Source organism: Marmota marmota, unplaced genomic scaffold, assembly GCF_001458135.2.
Source record: "Marmota marmota marmota unplaced genomic scaffold, marMar, whole genome shotgun sequence".
Lineage (NCBI taxonomy): Eukaryota > Metazoa > Chordata > Mammalia > Rodentia > Sciuridae > Marmota > Marmota marmota.
This window is the reverse complement of record NW_026000241.1, coordinates 16,403,890-16,425,671: the sequence shown is the minus strand read 5'-3', so window position 1 is coordinate 16,425,671 and position 21,782 is coordinate 16,403,890. Positions and strand designations below refer to the sequence as shown.

The 21,782-nt window shown below is 33.8% G+C and overlaps 1 protein-coding gene across 36 annotated transcripts in view; it reads right to left on the bottom strand.

Moving 5' to 3' along the window:
• The window catches only part of Lrrfip2 (LRR binding FLII interacting protein 2), a 62,320-nt gene extending 47,901 nt beyond the window's left edge, over positions 1–14,419 (bottom strand). For 13 of the 36 annotated variants that reach the window (XM_048795016.1, XM_048795021.1, XM_048795019.1 and 10 more), the window contains exons 1-6: positions 14,291–14,419; positions 13,037–13,087; positions 7,671–7,727; positions 7,530–7,574; positions 3,713–3,781; positions 1,009–1,050 (exon numbers count right to left, since the gene is read on the bottom strand). In XM_048795016.1, the coding sequence (XP_048650973.1) occupies positions 1,009–1,050; positions 3,713–3,781; positions 7,530–7,574; positions 7,671–7,727; positions 13,037–13,087; positions 14,291–14,320 (294 nt within the window). In that variant the 5' untranslated portion in view covers positions 14,321–14,419. The remainder of the gene's footprint in view (positions 1–1,008; positions 1,051–3,712; positions 3,782–7,529; positions 7,575–7,670; positions 7,728–13,036; positions 13,088–14,290) is intronic. The other 23 variants (XM_015489499.2, XM_048795037.1, XM_048795038.1 and 20 more) reach the window with 11 other exon arrangements.
• Positions 14,420–21,782: the final 7,363 nt, after the last annotated feature.

Sequence of the window (21,782 nt, the reverse complement as noted above, 5' to 3'; positions counted from 1 at the left end):
CAGACTATCTAAAAATAAAATAAATTAAAAAGTCTGGGGATGTAGTTCAGTGGTAGAGCACTCCTGAGTTCAAGTCCCAGTGCCTTAAAAAAAATGTATATGTGTGTGTATATATAGAGAGATACATATACATATATAAATGTACATATATAAATATACACATAAAATAAATATATATAAATATATAGGTATGTAAAGTGTGTTTATCTATCAACAGCCAACAACTATATAACTATAAATAGCAAATAAAAAATAAAATGAAGATATTGTGTCCAATAACTAAAAAATATATATTAAAAAATTAAAATTAAAAAAAGTCAACAACAGACTGCTCTAGAAAAACTATTTGACATGCACAGCTAGATCCTGAATCAATAATTATAAACCCAGCTTTCTTTCATTATTGAACATGCACCTTTCCTTCTATACATTAGTGTGACTATTTTAAGAGATGTCTAGGTAATCTAGAAACTCGAGCAACCTGCTTACCTAATATTAACCCCAGGAAAACAATCTATAGCTTAACTACTTAACTAATATGACATTACCAAATCAAGCCAAAATGCCTGAACATCATTAATGCCTAAAATATCATCTATCACTGTTGGATACTTTCTATTCACCAACCTCATGCCCGCTAGCTTGTGACACATAACATGAAACAGGCCTGGGGAGCAGAATGTGAATCAAACACTGTTAGAAACATGTCCTCCAGGACAATGAGTGTTATTAAGGGAGTGGTTCACTATTTTAAGAAATAATATTACTACCAATCTTAATCTTGAATAGGGAATCAAAACATTTTTATATATACTAGAAATTCTAAAGAAAAAAATTACTATTTACATAATAAATTATGCCACCATTACAATAATTTTTGCTTGTTAATCACACATTTTCCCCAGAAAATCATAAGAAAACCATGAAAGTTAGTCAATCTATGCTTACTAATAATTGGTGTTTATGAAGCAAAACTCCACACTTAACACAAAGTCATGCACTACATACTAATGATGAAAGTCTTGATGATCTATCCTTGAGAGTATCATACTTGATTTCAGGAAAAGATGAAAGAATGGTTGTATTTCCAAAGTAAAGAATATAAAAAAGAAGGTGGGGGAAAAGTAACATTTGCAGGTTAAATTCCAGCATTATTTTAAAGACAAAAAAAAATCATCAAATACAAAAGCTATTACATTTGAATTAAAGAATTTTCTTCCCCTTAATCGTTCCTAGTATAAGTTATTGCTGAACTGTATGTGTAATTACAAATGTATGTTCAAAGATGGGCATAGTGGATCACATTTATAGGCCCAGCTATTCAGGAGGCTCAATAAAGGAATGCTTACGCCCAGGAGTTCAAGGCCAGCCTGGGCAATAGAGCAAATATCTTAAAATCCCCACCTCTTAAAAACTATCAAAAAGAAACAATTTATTTTTCTTTCAAATATCAAATTCATAATCAGTAATGGTGAGATGATTCAATCTCAGTATATTATAACACAAAACCTAAGGGAGCCTTCAAAAGTAAGGATTACATATACTGAAGTCAATGATACTTTTAGTTACATGACTATTACTATCACTTCCCACTATTTGAAAAATGGCAAAAGCAGGGAATGAACAGGCAATGAGGCAAGACCAGGCTTACAAAAGAACCACTGCAGCAACAAAATGCAGAGCATTCCCTTGGATCTACTCTAAACACACACCTGATAAACTTATTTCCTCAAGAAAATGCTAAACAATATGAGAAACTTGGTCATAGCAAAATATGGAATGCACAGAATACAATACAAATGTGACATTAAATATAAATCAAAGAAAATATACAAAATTCATGATAAAAACCACAAAATCCACAATTAATCTAGGGTCCTTTAAAAAAGTAAGGGTTGAGGAAGTAACTTAATGGTAGAGTGCTTGCCAAACTACACGCAAAACACTGGGTTCAATCCTCAGCACTACACAAAATAAATAAATAAATGTTTAAAAAAAATAAAAACCACAAATATAAAAATTAGATAGTATGTGTGATACCAAAATTTCAAATCCAAGAAAATGAAGTAAATAGTAACTACACAAAATGGTGGTTTCCTAACATTTTTTAAGCCTTCTAGCTTACATGTTTAAAGTCATCTTACCCAGCATGTCAATGTATAAAATAAATAACAGCAATGAACAAGTTCTTCAATTATTTTAAACACTAACTGCTTGGTTAAAAAAAAAAAAAAAAAAAAACCTTTATGACTCTTACATCCATTTAGGATTTTATAGAATGCTAATCAAAAATCTGATCTAAAGTAATGTTTTCCTAATTACAGGTTACAAGCCAGTCATGAAATCAATTTAGTGGTTTCAACTACCATTTTAGAAGATAAAATATTAGAAAGCATTGAGCACATTAAAAGTTAACATTATTTTGTGAAACTTTTGTTTCAATAATATTTTTCATATATTTGTGTATTCATATACACACATCCAGGGATCTGCATTATATACTAGATCATGATATAAAAAATATTTCTTATTATAACGGCCGCAAGTCTAAAAAGCTTAAAATATATTAGAAGACCAGACTATACAATCTACTTCTTATATAGCATTAATATAATAGTATGAACAGAACAAAGTCACGCCCTTCGTGCATAATAAATTGGTCATTTACAACGCAGATGGCAGAAACATCAAAAAATGCAATTCATAAAGTATTAGGTTAGGAGAACAATTTTACCATTGGTTTAAAATTATTAAAAATGTTATTGCTATATCAAAAAATACTTGAGCAAATTTCTACATGTGTGTGCTTTTTCTTTTTCTTGCAGAAAAGCAAACAATAAGGAGTGTTATTGTTGCATATGTAACAAAATTTTCTAAAATGCATACAGGTGTGCATTTGGTAAATGATGTACAATGGTAAAATATGACTTCATGGTGAGAGATGTTTCTCAGAAAATAAAGTTCCTTTTCTACAGAAGTTTCATTTACTTTTTTTTCTCAATTAAAATGTCTTAAGTTAAAAAGATATACCTTTAGTATAACTAAAATACCTTTAGTTTAAAAAAAAATCCATGGCTCAAAAAATATATTACTCAAGTCACACCTCTAACATGTAAATGATTCTATCTCATCAATAAGATAAATTCAGCAAAGAGAAAGAACATATCTTCTTATACTCTTTGTTGTACCAATTGCATTTTGCATAGGAATAGATTTTTAACAAACTGAACTGAAAAATTTATCTGTTATAATTCTTTCTCCAAAATATAATGCAAAAGTTCGGCTGGTTTTAAAACTGCTCAGTCTATCTGGTACGGGTATACATCATAACTGCCACCAGAACAACTGGGCAAACGAAAAGAGTTTTGCTTAATAAGTGAAAGTTGCTATTTATGTTGCTTAAAAACAAATGATGTATCAAAGGAAGGAAAATTGGGGATATTAAGGGTGCTAGCTAAAACATTTCCAAATTTGCTATTACAATCTATTTAAAAGAGGGAAAAAAAAAAAAAAAAAAAAAACCTCCAACTTTCAAGAGAAACCTGCCTGAAAATTTTCACATGGAAACAAAATAAAGTAGAGCAAAAGGTTGTAGAAACAAAGTTCAGCAAGTGTCAGTTTTTATCAGAATGCACCTATTACTCAAACCCCAGGACACTGAAAATCAATGAATGTACAGAACTCTATCACCACACATTTCTGGATTACACACCATGATGTCTCTCCTCTTCAGTGTACTGGTTCTGCTCCAAAGTGTCCCAGTAATATCCTTTGATGGGTTCTTTAGTAATATTAGACAGTATAGCAGTAAATGACAAAAAATAAATTATAAGGATATTTTAAAAACTAAATTCATTGAAATTATATCAAGGCTATTAACATATAAATAGAAACTAAAAGTAAAAATCTTTACCCAGGAGAAATGGCAATTATTCCTCCCAGTGTAATTCAAGATCATATCATTTTCTAATTTTGGATCTCTACCTTATTGCCCTCTAGTATTTCAATACACAAACCAATAACCAAGCATTTCTACCCCATCTTCAATACTGGAACTGAACTCAAGGATACTTGAACACTTAACTGTATCTCCAGCCTTTTTAATTTTTAATTTGGAAACAAGGTCTAAGTTGTAGAAGCTGGCTTCAAACTTGTGATCCAGCTACCTCAGCCTCCTGAGTTGCTGAGATTACAGGCATGCACCACTGAGCTGATCATAACCAAGCATTTTTAAGATTAATTTTAAGGCAGCCTTTAATATTCCACACTGCTAATGATCTCATCATTACACATAACTAATAGATACAGATTGTCTCAATAATAAATTGAGGTTTTGATTTATTCTCCCTCCCCTAGCCCTACCATTCACAGTCTTGAACTAATTTTGCTTTTTTTAAAATACTAAATCTATATAACATTAACACCAACATTTCGAGCTCAAATAGCTTCTGGCAAGTCACCTTTCAAAAGGGTAATATCTGCGAGGTAACTGAACAAAAGGATAAAATCATAAATGCAGCTGCCTCACATCCAGATCCTATTAAGGTTCTCACACCAAATATGAGGTTCAAAAAAGTATTAGACCTCCTAATACATAGCTTGTAAGTAAAGTTTTTTTAAAAAAATAAGGGGCAGAGGGCTAGAGTTGTGGCTCAGTGGCAGAGTGCTTGCCTCGCACATGTGCAGCACTGGGTTCGATCCTCAGCACCACATAAAAATAAATAAATAAAGATATTGTGTTCATCTACAACTAAAAAAAATATTTTAAAAAATTATATGGTAAAGCAGAAGAAAATTCTGGCCATCATTTATTACATTTATTTACACAGAGGACAAAAGTTGTCTAACATATTCAGCTTAGCAGATAGCTATTTTAAAAAGCAAATAACCAGAGACTAAAGGTGTAGCTCAGTGGTAGAATGTATGTTTAACATGTTCAATCCACACCCAGCACCCTGTCCCCCCAAAAAGCAAACAATCTTACAAAAACTTAGAACTCCCAATATTATCTAGTTAAAACAGGAAAAAACTCAATTGTATTTCTTTTAAACAATGTAATGAGTGAGCATTCTGACTTATTTCTGGGAATGTCCACATATCTCCAGTGTGTTTAATGTATACACTTAGAGATAACAGAGTACCATAGTCTCCTCTAGGGTGTAAAACTTCTATTACTCTTCAAGTTCACACATTGATTTTTTTTTTTTAAATATTGAGAACTTTATCCCGTAGTAACAGATTTTCATTAATTATTATGGTGGGGGAAAAAACTGACCCAGAACAATGGCACACCTATAATCCTAGCAATTCTGTAGGTTGAGGCAGGCACAAGTTTGAGGCCAGCCTTAACAATTTAGCAAGAACCTCAGTAACTCATTAAGACCCTGTCTCAAAATTAAAAATAATAAGGGTTGTGGGTGTCACTCAGTGGTAAAGCACTTCAGGGTTTAATCCTTAGTACCACAAAAACTGGTAAGTTAAAATTATCCTTACATTTGTTTACTAATACAATTTACACACACACACACACACACAAAATCAACTTCATTAGTCTACAGACACTCTAGGTAAATACCATCCTAGAAGCTTAATGGTAGATTTCTTTTTTGTTTATTTGTTATTTGTTTATTTAAGTCAAACTTGGTAGATTTTGCCATTTAAGTTATACTAACATAATCAAGTTTCCCTAATGTCATACAAATTTACAAGGAAAAAGCCTGATACCAAATATGTGAAAAATCACACTATGAACATAATAGAAAACAAAGTAAAAAGTTATACATTAAAAACAAGGAGTGGGGGCTTAGGTTGCGGCTCAGCGGTAGAGCACTCGCCTAGCATGCGTGAGGCACCGGGTTCGATCCTCAGCACCACACAAAAAGAAAATAAAGGTGTTGTGTCCATATACAACTAAAAATACCTACATTTTAAAAAGGGGGGGATTATTTTCATAGCCCCTGACATTCAACTTTGAAGCGTTTGTTAACTCACTACATGATTCTTTTCAAAGTATTTTAAAAAAAAGTATCTCCTGAGGAAAGCATTAAGAAAGCATTTTCTTTCTGAAAAACAATCCACTTTTTTTTGGACTAGGGATTGAACCCAGCGGCACTCTACCACTGAGCCACATTCCCGGCCCTATTTTGTATTTTATTTAGAGACAGGGCCTAATTGAGTTGCTTAGCACCTCACTAAGTTGCTATGGCTGGCTTCGAACTTGAGATTCTCCTACCTTAGCCTCCCAAGCCGCTGGGATTACAGGCATGCACCACCACACCCAGCCTTGAAAAACCACTTTAAGCCACTGATTATCTTGGACTTTCTTGAAGATTTGTTAATATTCTTAAAATTCTAAAAAATATGTAACTAACCAAAATATTCATGATTCAAAAATTAGCCTATGCACTTACTCTAAAAAGAAAAAGATTACATTCATAAACAAAAACAACCAGCATGATAAACTATTTATGAGTACAAAGATGTCAATAACTAACATGTCAGAACACACTTATCATTATCACACATTATAAAAAAATAGGAAGAAAAATTAAGAGTTGGGGGAAAGTAATGAGAAAAAATCATTTTACTAATGAAAAATCTATATGTAAAAAAATATATTATATATGGCATTATCACTGTAAAAATTAAAAGCATTGATTTACTATAAAGCATAATTCCCTAAGAAAAGAGAGATGAGTGTTTAAGCACAATATGCAAGTATTTAAGGAGCAAATTCTCATTTCTTTTGATTTTTAATAACTTATGCTAAAACACCAGAACATTCTATAAACTATTAATCAAAATGTCAAAGCATAATTCCTATACATATGAAAAGCAAAGAATTTTTTAAATCAACAGCTCAAATTTTCCATGTAATAAAATTGTAATTAGCCACCCAAGCCTCAAAGCTACTTCCCATTTAAGAAACCGTCACTTTTTAAAATATGAAAGTAGGCCATGCGCAGTGGCACATGCCTGAAATCTCGAAGTTGGGGAGGCTGAGGCACGAGGATTATGAGTTCAAAGCCAGCCTCAGCAAAAAGTGAGGGGCTAAGCAACTCTTTGAGACCCTGTCTCTAAATAAAATATAAATTAGGGCTGGGATATGGCTCAGTGGTCGAGTGCCCCTGGATTCAACCCCCCGATTCAGGGAAAAAAAAAAAAAGAAGAAAATATGAAAGTAGGAGAAATCTAAAAGTCATACCCAAGCAGATATTATTCTATAAAATCAATCTTATTATTTTGTGATAATTTTCTGAAATCAAAGGGCCTTGTATAGAAAAATAGAATAGATATGTTAATAGATGAAAATATTCAAGATTTTAAAAATGATTTACTTATAGCAATAATTTGAGAGAAAGCATCTTTTTTTTCCAGTGAAATAACTTTGACAATATTTCCACTTTAAAAAAAAAAAGGAAAAAGAATATATGAACACTATCTGATTGTTTATATAACCACTGATTCTGAAGCAAGCTTACATATAAAAGCTTTGCTACTATGGTATGTAAACAACTTAAAATACCAACCCTGTGACTGCCAGGACTTCGGAAGGACAATGTATCCTCAACTCCCTGATAAAAATAAAAATAAACAGTACAAACTTGTGAGTGACTACATTAAATTAATGAAGAAAAGCATTAGGGACAAGTTTATATGTTATTACAAACCAGATAAGAACGGTGATGACTGGACCGGTGAGAATACCTGGCCCTTTCGGAATCTTCCTGGGAAAGGAGAAAGTACATGGAAGGTTATTCAATGAACAGACAGGTGTTTATCAGAAAAATGGAGCAAAAATCAGTAAATTAACAGTACAACATCTTAGCGCAGGCAGGTTTGGACAACTTCACTTTAAAAGCTGAGTTTGTGGCAATTGCATGCTTTGGTTAGAAAGCAGAAATAATGTTGGCAATTTTTATCATATGTATGTACAACTAACCACATGTAAGGTACTTTCTACATCTGACCAAAAGAGCTCAAGACACCAAGATAAATATACACAGTTATACTTAACAAACAGATGTTGAGCTCAGCATTAAAAATAGATGTTTAGCCGGGTGTGATGGCACACACCTATAGTCCCAGTGATTAAGGAGGCTAAGATAGAAGTACCACAAGTTTGAAGCCAGCCTTGGGAACTTAATAAGACTCTAACCCAAATATAAAAATGGGCTGGGGATATAGCTCAGTGGTAGAGGCTTCAAACCCTAGTACCAAAAAATAAAAACAAAAACAAAAACAAAGTAAAAGAAAAAAAAAACTACTTATGCTTAGAAAAACATCACATATTTTAAAGTTGATTAAATTATCTCAAGAGTCATACCTGATGTGGTTTATAAAGATTGACTATAGCTTAACATTAGTTGACTAAAGCATATATAATTCTAAATTTTTCCATATTCTGTTATTAGCAATGGAGCACTTTTAGCCTGACACATGTGAAATCAAATGGCTAGCCCTAAGAACATTGTCACCTAAAACCAAAAGGAATTTCTGATATTTCATAATTTCAAAGTCAAAGTATTAAAGTAATTTACACTAAAAGTCTACACAAAATGTCTTAAGTAGATTCACTTCTGTCAATATTCACAATATCTTTTCCAAAAACAATCAATGCCACAACACCTCATGGCAATCCAGCATGATCATTTCATAAGTAGAACAAATACATGGGGGTATATATGACTGTTCATTTCAAAATAGAAACAGTAATTCAACCAAAACATAATAGTATATTATCTCTTTTTGGTCATGATCTTTGAGTATAATTCCAAAAATATCCTGGTTGACATCTGCTATGTACATTGCCAAATTGATCAAATTTGCTCTGACATGTATTGATAAGCACCATTATGATTCAATGTTTCAATTTCCAATCAGGTGTTCTGATCGTTTAGATTCACATTTTCTGCTATATAACAGTCACATACAGGAACCAAGCATATTTCTTCATTTTCTTTATCCAGTTACACCACAAAAGTTTTGGGAGTATATGCATTAGCCTGGCAGGGTATACAGCTTAAACAATAACCAATGCCAGTCTGGTTAACTTGGTTAGTTTAACCAACAAGGAGGCAAATTTATTCTACATGCTCCTCTCAGCGAAATTAATTCTACATGCACCTCTCAATGTTATTTTGGGTATTAGAGTAATATTCAAGGTTTAATGTTCAAGCTTCACTTTATGTTAGCCTTTCTTCTCACTGTACCAACCACATAGGAGTATTTGTTTAAAAAAATCTAAAAAAGCATATTCCATCAAAGATGCAGCAAAGACAGTTGAATTCATATTTATTTTCAATTATTATTATAATTCTAAATTAATTTAAATACCTTATGAAGTTCAGATATACCTCTATATTTAAACAGTTTTTGGGCTGGGGGTGTGGCTCAGCAATAGAATACTTGCCTAGCAAGCAAGCACCAGGCCCCAGATCCAATCCCAGCACCATACACACAAAAAAAATGAACAGCTTTTCATTTAGCTCCATTTGAAAGCCTTGCTTAAAGAGACATCAGAAGACTGAAAAGAAAACATAACTCCCATATAGGCCAGGCAATTTGAAGAGAGAATACAGTTTATTCCCATAATCATAAACTATACCTTAAATAAGCACTATCCAACAGCCCTTTCTGAGAGAATGAAAGTGTTCTTTATTTGTGCTCTCATTACATGATAGCTAGTAGCCACATGTGTCTACTGAGCACTTGAAACTAAATTTTAAGTTGTATTTATTTTTGGTCAATTTAAATTGAAATTTAACACCTACACATGACTAGTGGCTACCACACTGAACAGAAGAACTTCTCTAAACCTAACTAAAAAATAAATGTTCAGGTAAAATAGTAAGGCAAGCTCAAAGAAACTTATTATACCAAAAACATTCAAAACACATGTTCTACCCAGAGTCTACCAAGAATCTACCAAGAGTCTGCCAAGTATCACCTCTCTTATATTAGGCAAAGAAAGCACGCGGGAAAATTTTAATTACTCCTCATACTTTGAAAACTTTTGCATAGTAGCAAACAGAAGGAAACCCTTGTATAAAAGACTCTAGTAACAACTCTATAATTATTTTTAAGAGTTCAAAGGGTCCTTAGAGACCACCTAGTCTGATCCCTTCATTTTACAGGAAGGAAAGTTATATCACAGAAAGATTAAGTAAGAGGGCTGGAGCTGTGGCTCAGCAGAAGCACACTTGCCTGGCGTGTGTGAGACATTGGGTTTGAGTCTCAGTACTGCATATAAATAAATAAAATAAAGATCTATCAACAACTAAAAAGAAATATATTTAAAAAACAAAAAGAAAGATTAAGTAAGTATCTGCAAAGTCATAAACCTGGGACAGGCATACAGATCCTCAGGCTCACCAGACCACTGAATCTTAAAGATACCATCCTACACTAGCTAATTCTTCATTAATTACAAGGAGCCAGGTGGTGGTGGTGGTAAGGTATTCTGGTTTTTACTCAAGACTCCTCCTTCTCTGGAAGAACAAAAAGCTTCATCTCCCAGGTATTTCTAGAGTAGGATTTAACTGCCAATGGCTTTTCTTGAATTAACAGCACCACTGGCCAAATATAAATTACAGTAAACCCTGTTTTTAGGAACGAATTACAAGGCAGAGTATCCCTTTCTTGCATAGTCAAGGAAAGCAACACACATTGTCATTACTCCAGGAATCCTCCTTATGATTAAAGAAACCTGAGTTAATAGAATGATGTTGTAAAAGATGGATGTATATTTGTTCCAAACGATCTGGTAAATAATGTTTTAATAAATTTAAATTCAACTTATAAAAATAAAACATACTATGTTTTGGAAAAGTTCACTTGAAGTGAGTATGAAATGGTTTCATTAAAAGAAAACCACAAACCAGGCCATGATGGCACACAACTATAATCCCAGTGGCTTGGGAGGCTCAGGAAGGAGGATCATAAGTTCAAAGCCAGCCTCAGCAAAAGCAAGGTGCTAAGCAACTCAGTGAGACCCTGTCTCTAAATAAAATACAAAATAGGGCTGGGGATGTGGCTCAGCAGTTGAGTGCCCCTGAGTTCAATCCCCTGTACCCTCCCCCCCCCAAAAAAAAAAGAAAGAAAACCACGGCCCCCTTGACTATCTTCTCTATCAACAAATTAAATTTTCTAAGTTCAGGCTAGAGTCACTCCTTCAGTTTCAAATTGGAAAACATTAGAAACTGCATCTACTCCTCCAGACATACACCAACATGTTACTGATTAAAGACAACAGATTTAAAATCAGAATGATTAGGTTCAATGAAAGTTGGCTAAACTAAGATTATCTGGAGGCCCAGGAAAATGTAGGCTCCACCTGGTTGTGTCACTTTGCAAACTATTGGCAGCTGTGGCACTTTCTACCTTGAAAATTCCAACTCTGCCAAGAACTATACAGCAAGTTATCTACTTTAACAATCCTTTATCTTCTCATCTATAAAATGGAAATAGTGTTACCTGTCTTAAAATGTGAAATGGAACCTAGGTAAAAAGCACTAATACAGCACACTGATCGATGCACAGGGGTTTCTCAAGTTAGCTTCATTGCTGAGTCCCTGAGCCCCATGTCCTTTTGTTCCCTAATTCATGTTCCAACAAATCAGTCTCACACAAAAAAGTATTAAAGTTAGGGGAGATTTTCATGGTCCTTGAATATACAAATCAAATATTAGATTTCTAATAATATATGCTTTTCTATTTTTGTTTATTTTATTTTATTTATTTATTTTTTTTTTGGTTTGCTCTATAACATTAAAAGCTTTGGCCATTTAACTTTGGAATGATAATACACAATTTAAACAACAAATAAAGCTAATTTTCCTGGGAAAATGTGCAATTAAGTGATTTGTTTTATTTACATGAAGCATTTTTAATGCATCAACAATAATACTAACCCACAGAAGGCACATTAAATAAATTAATTAATTAGGCTAGCTTTAGTTACAATCAGGAACAAACTCCACTCCAAAATAACAAACACATCCATAGGGAATCATGCAATTTAAAGTTACCAAGCATCTTTTTTCTTTCTTTTATAAAACAATATCTCAATGAGAATTATGATAAAGGTTTAAGTTCAAGGGTCATTACATTATAAATATTTTAATTCTGGTTATACCTTAAAATGCTGCTATAGGAGAAATTTGCTTATGGAAGCTGCTTGTTTATCAGCAATCAGACAATGGTTTTTAACCCTGCAGGAGTCATAGACTTTCTCTTATGATAAAAATACCTGTGAGCACTTCCCATAAAAATACACATACTTCTGGTCTTGGGGTATTCAGTGAAAAGAGTACTTGCCTAGCACACACTCAAAGCCCCTGAGTTCAATCCCCAGCACTGTCAAAAAAAAAAAAAAAAAAACAACTATACGTACTTTCAATGTCTACACATACTTCCAAAAGTCTGCATGAGATTTTAAGGTTTTATATTCTACCTCCCAAGTTCAGTCACATACCAAGTTCAGAACCCTTACAAAAAGAGACAGAAAACTAATAAACTTTGAAAAACATTCAAATTTAGGAGTGATTCACAATAACTTTTACTGATTTACGAATTGCTTTTAGAGCTAACAAACCTGGAAGCTGTGGTAAAGGACTTGGAAAGGAGCTGAGAGAGCTGAGCTAAAAAGAATCGTTTTCAGGGAACATGGAAGAATGACTTATGTCATCTCTTCACGGAGACCCAAGGGACTCAGTTTTCTTAATGAGGATGGGGGAAAGGAAGGATATGAAGAAGAAAAGGACAAACCCATAAGAAGAAAACAAGCATTCATTTTCTCAATCTTTCTTTTTCAGGGGCACTCATGAAACGAAAGTGAAGTTGCTGATCACAACAGAAAATGGTTGGATTCCAAGTACACATTTGGTCCACTTCAGCCAGAACAGATATTTCATGACCTTTAGGTTCACACAGGCCAAACAGTTCTACTTTGCAAACCATTAGTCAATGTTTTACTTCAAAACTGCATTATGTCAGCAACTTATCACAACATGCAGGACAGGCAATTCTAGCCTACCAGCCACTTGTGAATCTGTCCCCATTTCTTGTCAAAGGAATGATGAGAGTGCTACAAATGCAAAAGTTTCATAACTGAACAGTTTCCAAAACACTATATTCTCCAAAAAATTCTTATTCATACATATTTGCCCTAAAGAACATGATAGGTGACTAAAAATTACACATTCACCTATACAAAACTACGAAGCTAAATATGTTCAATAATAGAAAGATGCATGGTTCTCTGAAGTTTAGAAGATCATAAATTGAACTTTTATGTAATAACTGTCTCCTGTTTATATTTTAGTAAAATCCTATGAATATAAAAGATAATACATTGTAACATTTCCATTTTCAGTCAAAATTTCTATTTGATATTTGAAACTTTATGAGGTTAAAAAAATTAGCAACATCAACTATTTTTGTTTTTGAACTATGATAAAACATAGAATACATAAATTTCTTTTTAACTCACTAGCAGAAAATCCACCACTAACATAAAACAAAAGTGCTTAATATTTCCCCACAGGTGTTTCCCCCTTATACTAATACAATATCAAAAATATTTTTATGGGGATTTTTAGGGCCAAGTCAATGTCAGAAGGAAAGCATAAAAAGTATTTCATTTTAGTCAGTTCAATTTCCATAAGCCTTTCCTGCTTTTCTGATGATAATAGCGTATCAAAAATTTGTAAGCTAGGAAAAAAAAGTATGTAAAATCAATCATAACTCCCAACACAGTCAAACCAAAGTGTTGACAGTAATCAATATTCTTTCTAGAAGGTTGACCCTATAGATGGGTACTAATTTTTGTAACACAAAATTGGGTCCTACCAGTTTCACAGTTTCACTTGTTTTTCTTTTTCTTTTCATTTTTTTACATGAATATTTTTAATGATTATTAAATATGTCTCAAAATTATAAGACTGATCTGTCACTGTTTTACTATACAGATATCACAATTAATCCAAATACTAGGACATTTAGGGGTATACTAAATAGTTTTGTCATCTCCACACCTACTTTAGTGAACATAAGTAAAGCACTTATTATAAGAACTTCTAACAATGCATACACAAAAAACAAAATCATTTATTATTTAAAACAAATATTACATTTCATTGATTAACACAGAATGGCTTATTAAAACACATATAGCAAGTTAGACTATTCCCAGTGTTTCAAAAGGAATCAGAATTAAACGGGCCAAGTATTGATTTTTGGGGGGGGCGGGGGGTAAGCATGAAATTATGGTTCTATTTCCCCAAATTACCTCTTTTTGTTGTCGTTCCAGTTCTCTCATGCGTATATCTCTTGCTTCTGCCCGGGCAGCGCGTTTTGCTGCTAGCCTTGCCTCTGCCTGAAAAGTAACATAAAACTCAGCTTTACAAAACAAAAACAAAAACAACTTGTATACCACATTTGAGGATACGAAGCAAAAGGAACATGACTTTCTAAAGGAGGGTTGGAAGATGTCAGCAAGTTTGGCCTCTTCAGTCAACTTCTATACATCTGTTTCTCTCTCTAGTTCCAAAGTCTCTCCTCACAGCTAGATTATTATCTTTAATGGCTTACCTTGCTTACACATTTAACATATTTCAAACAGTTCACTACATATGTCTCCAAAATGATCTTTTTCTAGCATTTCTTTCCCCATCAATTCAATCACACAAAACTAGAAATTTCAGAACCAGCTACTATTTCATTTTGAATATTGACAATATTCGGTCTCTAAATGATACCAATTCTCCATCACTGAATATCTCTCAAACCATACTTTTTTCAGGAACTCTACATACATTCTATATAGTCTCTTTCTGTCTCTTTTTCCAGCCTTGCCTTTTCTTAAATTGGGATATACTTTGCATGTTATCAAATTCGCCATTTAAACAAGCATACCAGCACCTCTTTGTAATTCCAGCTGTTCAAGAGGGTAAGCAGGAGGACAACAAGTTCAAGAGCAGGATCCTATCTCAGAAGAAAATAAAAAGGGTTGGGAGACTAGGATGTAGCTTAGTGGTAGAGCACTTGCCTAGCATGTGCAAGACCCTGGGTTCAGACCCCAGTACAACCAAAAATTTCAAAAAATCACTATTTAAAAGTATACATTCAGTGGTTTTTAATATAATATCATATAAGGACATACAATAATCACTACTGTGATAGGATATTGTCATCACCCCCAAAAAAAAACCCTTTATTTATTAGTAGCCACTTCCTATCACACCTTACTTCCAGTTCCTGGCAACCACCAAACTACTTTCCAATTTATCTACCTTCTAAATTTGCCTATGCACATCTCATATAAATGGAAGCATACAACAGGAACACATCTCTTGCTTGGACTTACTCCAACTGCCTCCAAACCCATCTTCTTACCTCCAGAATCTGCCCTCTAATGCATACTAACATACTTCTGTTTATGTCACTCAGCCATGTAAAATACCTCCCTTGCTCCCCACTATTAATAAAAAACTATTAAAGCAAAAACTCCAAGAAACAATACAAAAAGAAGATAAAAGAGGCAAATACAGAAATAAGACTACTCATAGTAAGGTCCCCACGTTATTTCCCAGAACTTGTTACATATGGACCAGGTGCATCCCATCTCTCTCTCTCTCTCTCTCTCTCTCTCTCTGCCTGGACTCTATAACTGTGTTTGGCTAAGCCTCTCAGACTATCTGCTTGGCAGGAAGTACTCTCCCTTCTCCGATTTAGCTAAAATATTAAAATCTTCTATGAAGATTTCCCCGCATTCCCTCTTTCATAGAGCAATATAATATACCCATGCCTCTGTTGTGCTTTATTAATTGTAAGCTTCCATCATCCCACAACTTCATGCTTTAATGTCTGCTAAATAAACAAATAAATTTCAGGCCATAGGCCAGAGTCACAGTTAGGAAATGAGATAAGGAAATAACTTGAGGCATCCCATGAAACCTTAAAATCTGCTCTCTGGTTTCTATCTTACGGGTTTCCTCTGTCCTTGGCCACATCCTAACTCTGATTTAGATTATTACTTTTGATAACTACAGTAGTTGCTTCTTCCCATTTTATTATATTTGTGCAAGTCTCATAATAAAAGACTCAAACAATGTTTAAAAGGATCTACTATGTGTAAGCAATTATGTGAGATGATTAAAATACACAGTAGGATATGACATTTCTGCCCTAAAGCAGCTCACAATCAAAGTTAAGGGAGATAAGCACAAGGATTATGGGGAACAAAGCAGGCTGGAGGAAGAAATTCCTTTTACCCAGCAAGGTCACAGAGGGCTTTAAGGAGAGAAGATAGTTTAACAGTTAACTTCTATTTAACTCCCTCAATTTTGTCAATTTCCCATTCTACTTAACTGGCCTTTTAATAGCAAAAACCATGCAAAATAAATTATAATTTACATACCCTTATGTGATAACCACTAACATATCCATAACAATTAGTATTCTCACATAAATTTTACATTGACTTCTATCTTTTAAAAATCTTATATTCTGGGGCTGGGGTTATGACTCAGTGGTAAAGCACTTGCCTTGCACATGTGAGGCACTGGGTTTGATCCTCAGCACCACATAAAGATACACAAAGAAAATAAAGATGTTGTGTCCATGTATAACTAAAAAATATTTTTTAAAAATCTTATATTCTGCTTCAAGATGTCTTCTTTACCCCTCTGGACTATGAGTAGACAACATTCTTCCTAGCCTTTGTATTTTATAGAAAAAGACTTAGAGGCTAAGTTATACATCAATACATAGCAAAATATATATATATATATATATATACACACACACACACACACACACACACACACACATATATATATTTTTTTTAAACTACACAGTAACAAAACTTGCAAATCCTTTCTAACATAGAACCATGGCAATAAGCAGGAATTTTCATTGCCATGTGTATTAGCTTTGTACCTCTTTTAGAAATTCAACTCGAAAATGCCTATTCTACCTTCTAGGATCTGTCTATGGCCAATTCTGCACATTATACTAAAATGAGACTTCCTAACAAAACATAAGTTATAGATCAACAGAATCTATTCTTTAATAAGACTTCTTTCACAACAAAAGAGAACAACAACAAAATTAAATAAATAAATAAATAAAAACAAAAAAACCTTGGGCTCCAAAGACAAACTTTCTTTCCTTGGTTAGTTAGCCAACTTTATCTAAAACTCAGGAATTACCTCCTTTGGAGATGGTACTGAAGAAAGACCACTAACTACACACTTTAAAAGAAGTAAACAGAATTTAATATTCCCTTATCTGTTTCTTTCTATACATTGTTACCACATAGTAAGCACAGCAAGGAGTAAAGGTTGATTCCTACCTTCTAGAGACAAACATACTTTATAACTGACACATTTTTAAGTAGAATATTTTGAGTACATAAATTATACTTCTAGGAAGTACTACTAACATTTTTACCTCAGAATATAGTGGCATAAAAGAAGTGCTTTAGATTCATTTACCATGTACCTCACACACATAAAACAAACGGAACAAAGTTAAAAAACCAAACACACAATGACCATGAGCCAATATTCCACTTGTGGATATACATACAAAAGAATTAAAAGCAAAGACTCAAGATAATTTAAACAACAAGGTTCATAGCACCATTATTCACAATAGCCAAAAGGTAGAAACAATCTAAATGTTCATCAATGGATAAATAGATAAAATTGTGATTTATACATACAATGGATTATTATTTGGCCTTTAAAAGAAAGTTTTAATACATGCTAATATGTATGAATCTTAAAAACATGATAAATGACTTAAGCCAGACACAAGAGAACAACTATTGTATAACTCCACTTTAATGAGGTACCTAAAGTAATCAAATTTATAGAGACCAAAAGTAGGTGGTAGTTGCCAAAGACTGAGGGGAAAGGGGAACAGGGAATTATTAATTACTGGGTACAGAGTTTCAGTACAAGAAGAATATTTCTAAGAAATATAAAGGTCATCATTATCAATGGGAAAAATTCTACAAAATCTGATTAGTCCAGCACTGTTCTCTTTGCATTTATTATTCTAGCCCTTATGCTTTTAGGATTTCCTTTCCTGTGCCAATACCTTTTCATGACAAAAGGAATCTTGAGGCATAAAGGAGGCATTCTATCTACACCTTCCCCAGCTTCTAACAGATCTCCCAATCTTGGAACACTTCCTTTTTACTTTGTCATTCCACCAGAAGAAATGCCCTGCCTCCTGTCATTTCAGGTCAAACATGCCCAACCCACACACATACTCTTGAACACATCTTCTCCATGATGTGAGCCTCACCTTCCTCAGGGACCTTACCCTATCATCTATCTCCTTAATCTTTACTTTCTCCTTCTATTGGTTTCTTCTCAAAGGTAGGTTCAAAGACTATGCCATCTTTAAAAAGCAGAACACAACAAAAAATCCCACCATACTTCAGTTCTACCCTGTGTTCTATTTACAGCTAAGTTTTCTCACACCTTCCTCCTCTCTTCTCACTCTCTTCAAATGATAGCAGTCTGGCTTCTGCCAAAGTCACTTAACTGAAGCTGTTCAAGGAAAGCTCATGAATGACCTGTACCAAACCCAGTGGAATTTTTAAAATTCTTATCTCAATTTTCCTTTCTGGACTTTCAATGCCATAATCACTCATTGCTTCTTAAAATTCTCATCTCTTGACATTCTGCAAGAGTTTTTGTCTGCTGGTTTTCCCCTTTACTCTGACCACTCTTCCCTGGAATCCTTCATGGGCACATTCTTCTCTGTTAGATCCTTAAATCTGTAATATAACTAAAGCTTCCAGGCTTGATCTACTCTTTTCATTTTAGGTTCTCTCCTGGGAGATAGAGATAGTCTGCAAATCTTTGTATCCAAGCCAAACCTTTCCCCCAACAATTCTGCTCTAACTGGCTATCAAACACTAGAGCTGTCCCTCTACCCACTAGAACCTTGAACTCACTATACCCCAATTTAATTTATAATCCTTCCTTTAAACTTCGTCTCCCTCTTTATATTTGCCCTTCAAATGTTTCATTAGCCAAAATATGAAATGAGAATCATGAGGCTTCTTCCTTTTTTTTTAATCTTCCCACCATATTTATTTAGTCTCAATGACCTCACTCCCATTAAGTTCCCATCTCTTGATTATTTCTTCTATCCCAACTTCCCATTCCACTGTCTCTGCCTAAATTCACACTCTCATCACCTCTCACCAAGGTCAGAACAGCCGCTTTCTGTTTTCTGCCTTCTACTAGTCCTTCCCAACAAGGTAGATAAGGTAATTATAGTAATATAATTCAAATCTGATAAGTTATGTATCCTTTAAGTGGCCCCCACAGTATTCAAAAATCAAATGCATAAATACTTTCCTGATTGGTCCCTCCTTCCTCCCCAGCATCACCTCCTCCCACTCCAACTCCTTTCTAGCAGCATGAGATTCTCCTATTCTGGGAGTCTTCCACAGTATTCACACACATCCATACAGAGCAGTTACAAACCAATACACAAAAATCCACAAAACAATACTGTTTATGCAGATAAATGTTATAACTTCAAAAACAGCGACACTTTCTGATTTTGTTAGTGATTCCCCATGATGGGGAGAAAGGGTGAATAAGCCTGGAAAATGAAACAAAGGGCCTTAAACTTGGTTTGTAATTTCATCTTTTCCCTTTCTTCCCTCCTATCTTTTTAAAGAAAAGATCTGAAGTAATTGTAACGAATCGACATTTGTTCATGTTGGGAGTGCTGAATTCGGGAATATTTATATCATTATCAAAACCTTTCTGTATTGAATAAGAATACTACATTGAGCCACTCATTCACATGCCTTTAGAAGAAGAAAATCCTCCAATTTAAAAACTTCTGTGACACTGCAATCATGTAACAGTTTTAAAAGCAGGCAAATTTAAAATTCATAATTTAACAGAAATGTACTGAACTGAGTCAACAGAGTCTGGAATTGTCAGCCTGTGCTTATATTTATAATATAAAACCTATAAAATTGGCTGGAATAAAAGAGGTAAGGTATAATCTGGGCTTTTACAGACTATGCTTTAACTTCAAGGAATGTTAACTATAGAATTTTAGAAAGTGATACATTCAAAGAAAATGACTAACTCAGGTAACTAAGACTCAGACTTTGCTGTGTTTAATTTGTTTATTCTTCCATGACACTCATGCCAAAAGAACACTGAAAGACAAATTAAGAGACATAATATTTATTGTGTTGCCATGGTTACCAAATTAACAAATAAAAATTATTACTCCATTTCCTAGCAACTTCCTTTTAGTACAAAATCTTAGATACAATTTTCCTTAATTAGATCTTCCAATATATTTAACCATTTTCTAAAAAACTTTTGGTAATTGACAAATATTTAAATTTTTCTCAACATGAACATCAACATGTGTTACATAAAAACCTAGGAATTTTAACTCATCTTTTTTCTGGTGTCAAACAAATATATCTTTCTTTTATTCAGAGGCCTTTTGACAGTGAAAATATTCTTTTGGAATGATAGAGGAAATCTAAGGTTAAGGACTTTATTACTGAGGTCTGAATACAAGCTAATAGAGCAGAAAAAGTGAAACTTTTTATCTACAATGACATATCTAACCAAAATGAATCCTGGTTCTAGTAAAAATGCTTCTGGAGTGGAAAAAGGTGTTGCCAGCACCACCTTCACGTTTAGGTTAATGCTACTGTACTATCTGAATTTTTTTCCCTCTAAATCCTTGTAAATCACAGAATATGGCAAAGATTATGACACTGAAAGTTTCAGTCTGAGACAAAATTAAATCTTAGATCACAAAAATCCTCCTTTAATTCTGAATAGAGAAACAAATCAAGGAACAGTGAGATACTGAGACTAACACTTGCAATGACAGAAAAACTGACCAAGGCCATGCTGCGCATGAGGGTAAGGCAAAGGACAAGAGAGTGCTACCCTAACCACACATCCTACTGTCCTTAACTTTAGTTCAGTAAGTGGGAAAAACATGGAGGAAGGTCTACACTCACCAGGAATTGGCTAAATTCATGCATTAATACCACTTGAAGGAATTCTAAATGACTAAAACCACAACAACTTAAATTTGCTCTTTTCAAAAGAATTAACCAAAGGGATGGAAATATGGCTCAGGGGAGAGCACTTGCCTAGCATATACAAGACCCTGGGTTCAATCTCCAGTACCTGCCCAAATAAATAAAAGATCTTCCTAATAAAAACAGGAAAGGGGAGAATTTTGATTTTTTTTACAAACTGGCTAGAAATGGAAAAAACTTCACTTTCTATATGGATGAATTTTTATGTACTAATACTGAGAACACGTTTAAGTTTTAAGTAACAGTAATTCTCAGTAATTCTGCCTCCTGCGGAGTTATTTTTTTTTTTTTTCAGACAAATCCAGTTTACATAGGATAATCTGGACCAAGCACATAAGATAATTTAAAACATGTCAGAGGGCTGGGGATGTGGCTCAGGAATAGAGAGAGCACTTGCCTAGCATGTACAAGGCCCTGGGTGGATGCCTAGCACATGTCCAAAAAAAAAAGTAAGTGTGTGTGTGTGTGTGTGTGTGTGTATGGCAGAACTAAGAAAACCTCTAGACTTCATTTTGAAAATTCTGTAGCATTTTAAGGCTGAGACCAAAGAGGGATCTTCTTGAACGCTATACGTTCTCACTAAATGATCTCATTCACATTTATGGGTTCAATTACTTCTATATACTCACAACTCTTTAATGTTAATCTACAGCCCGAA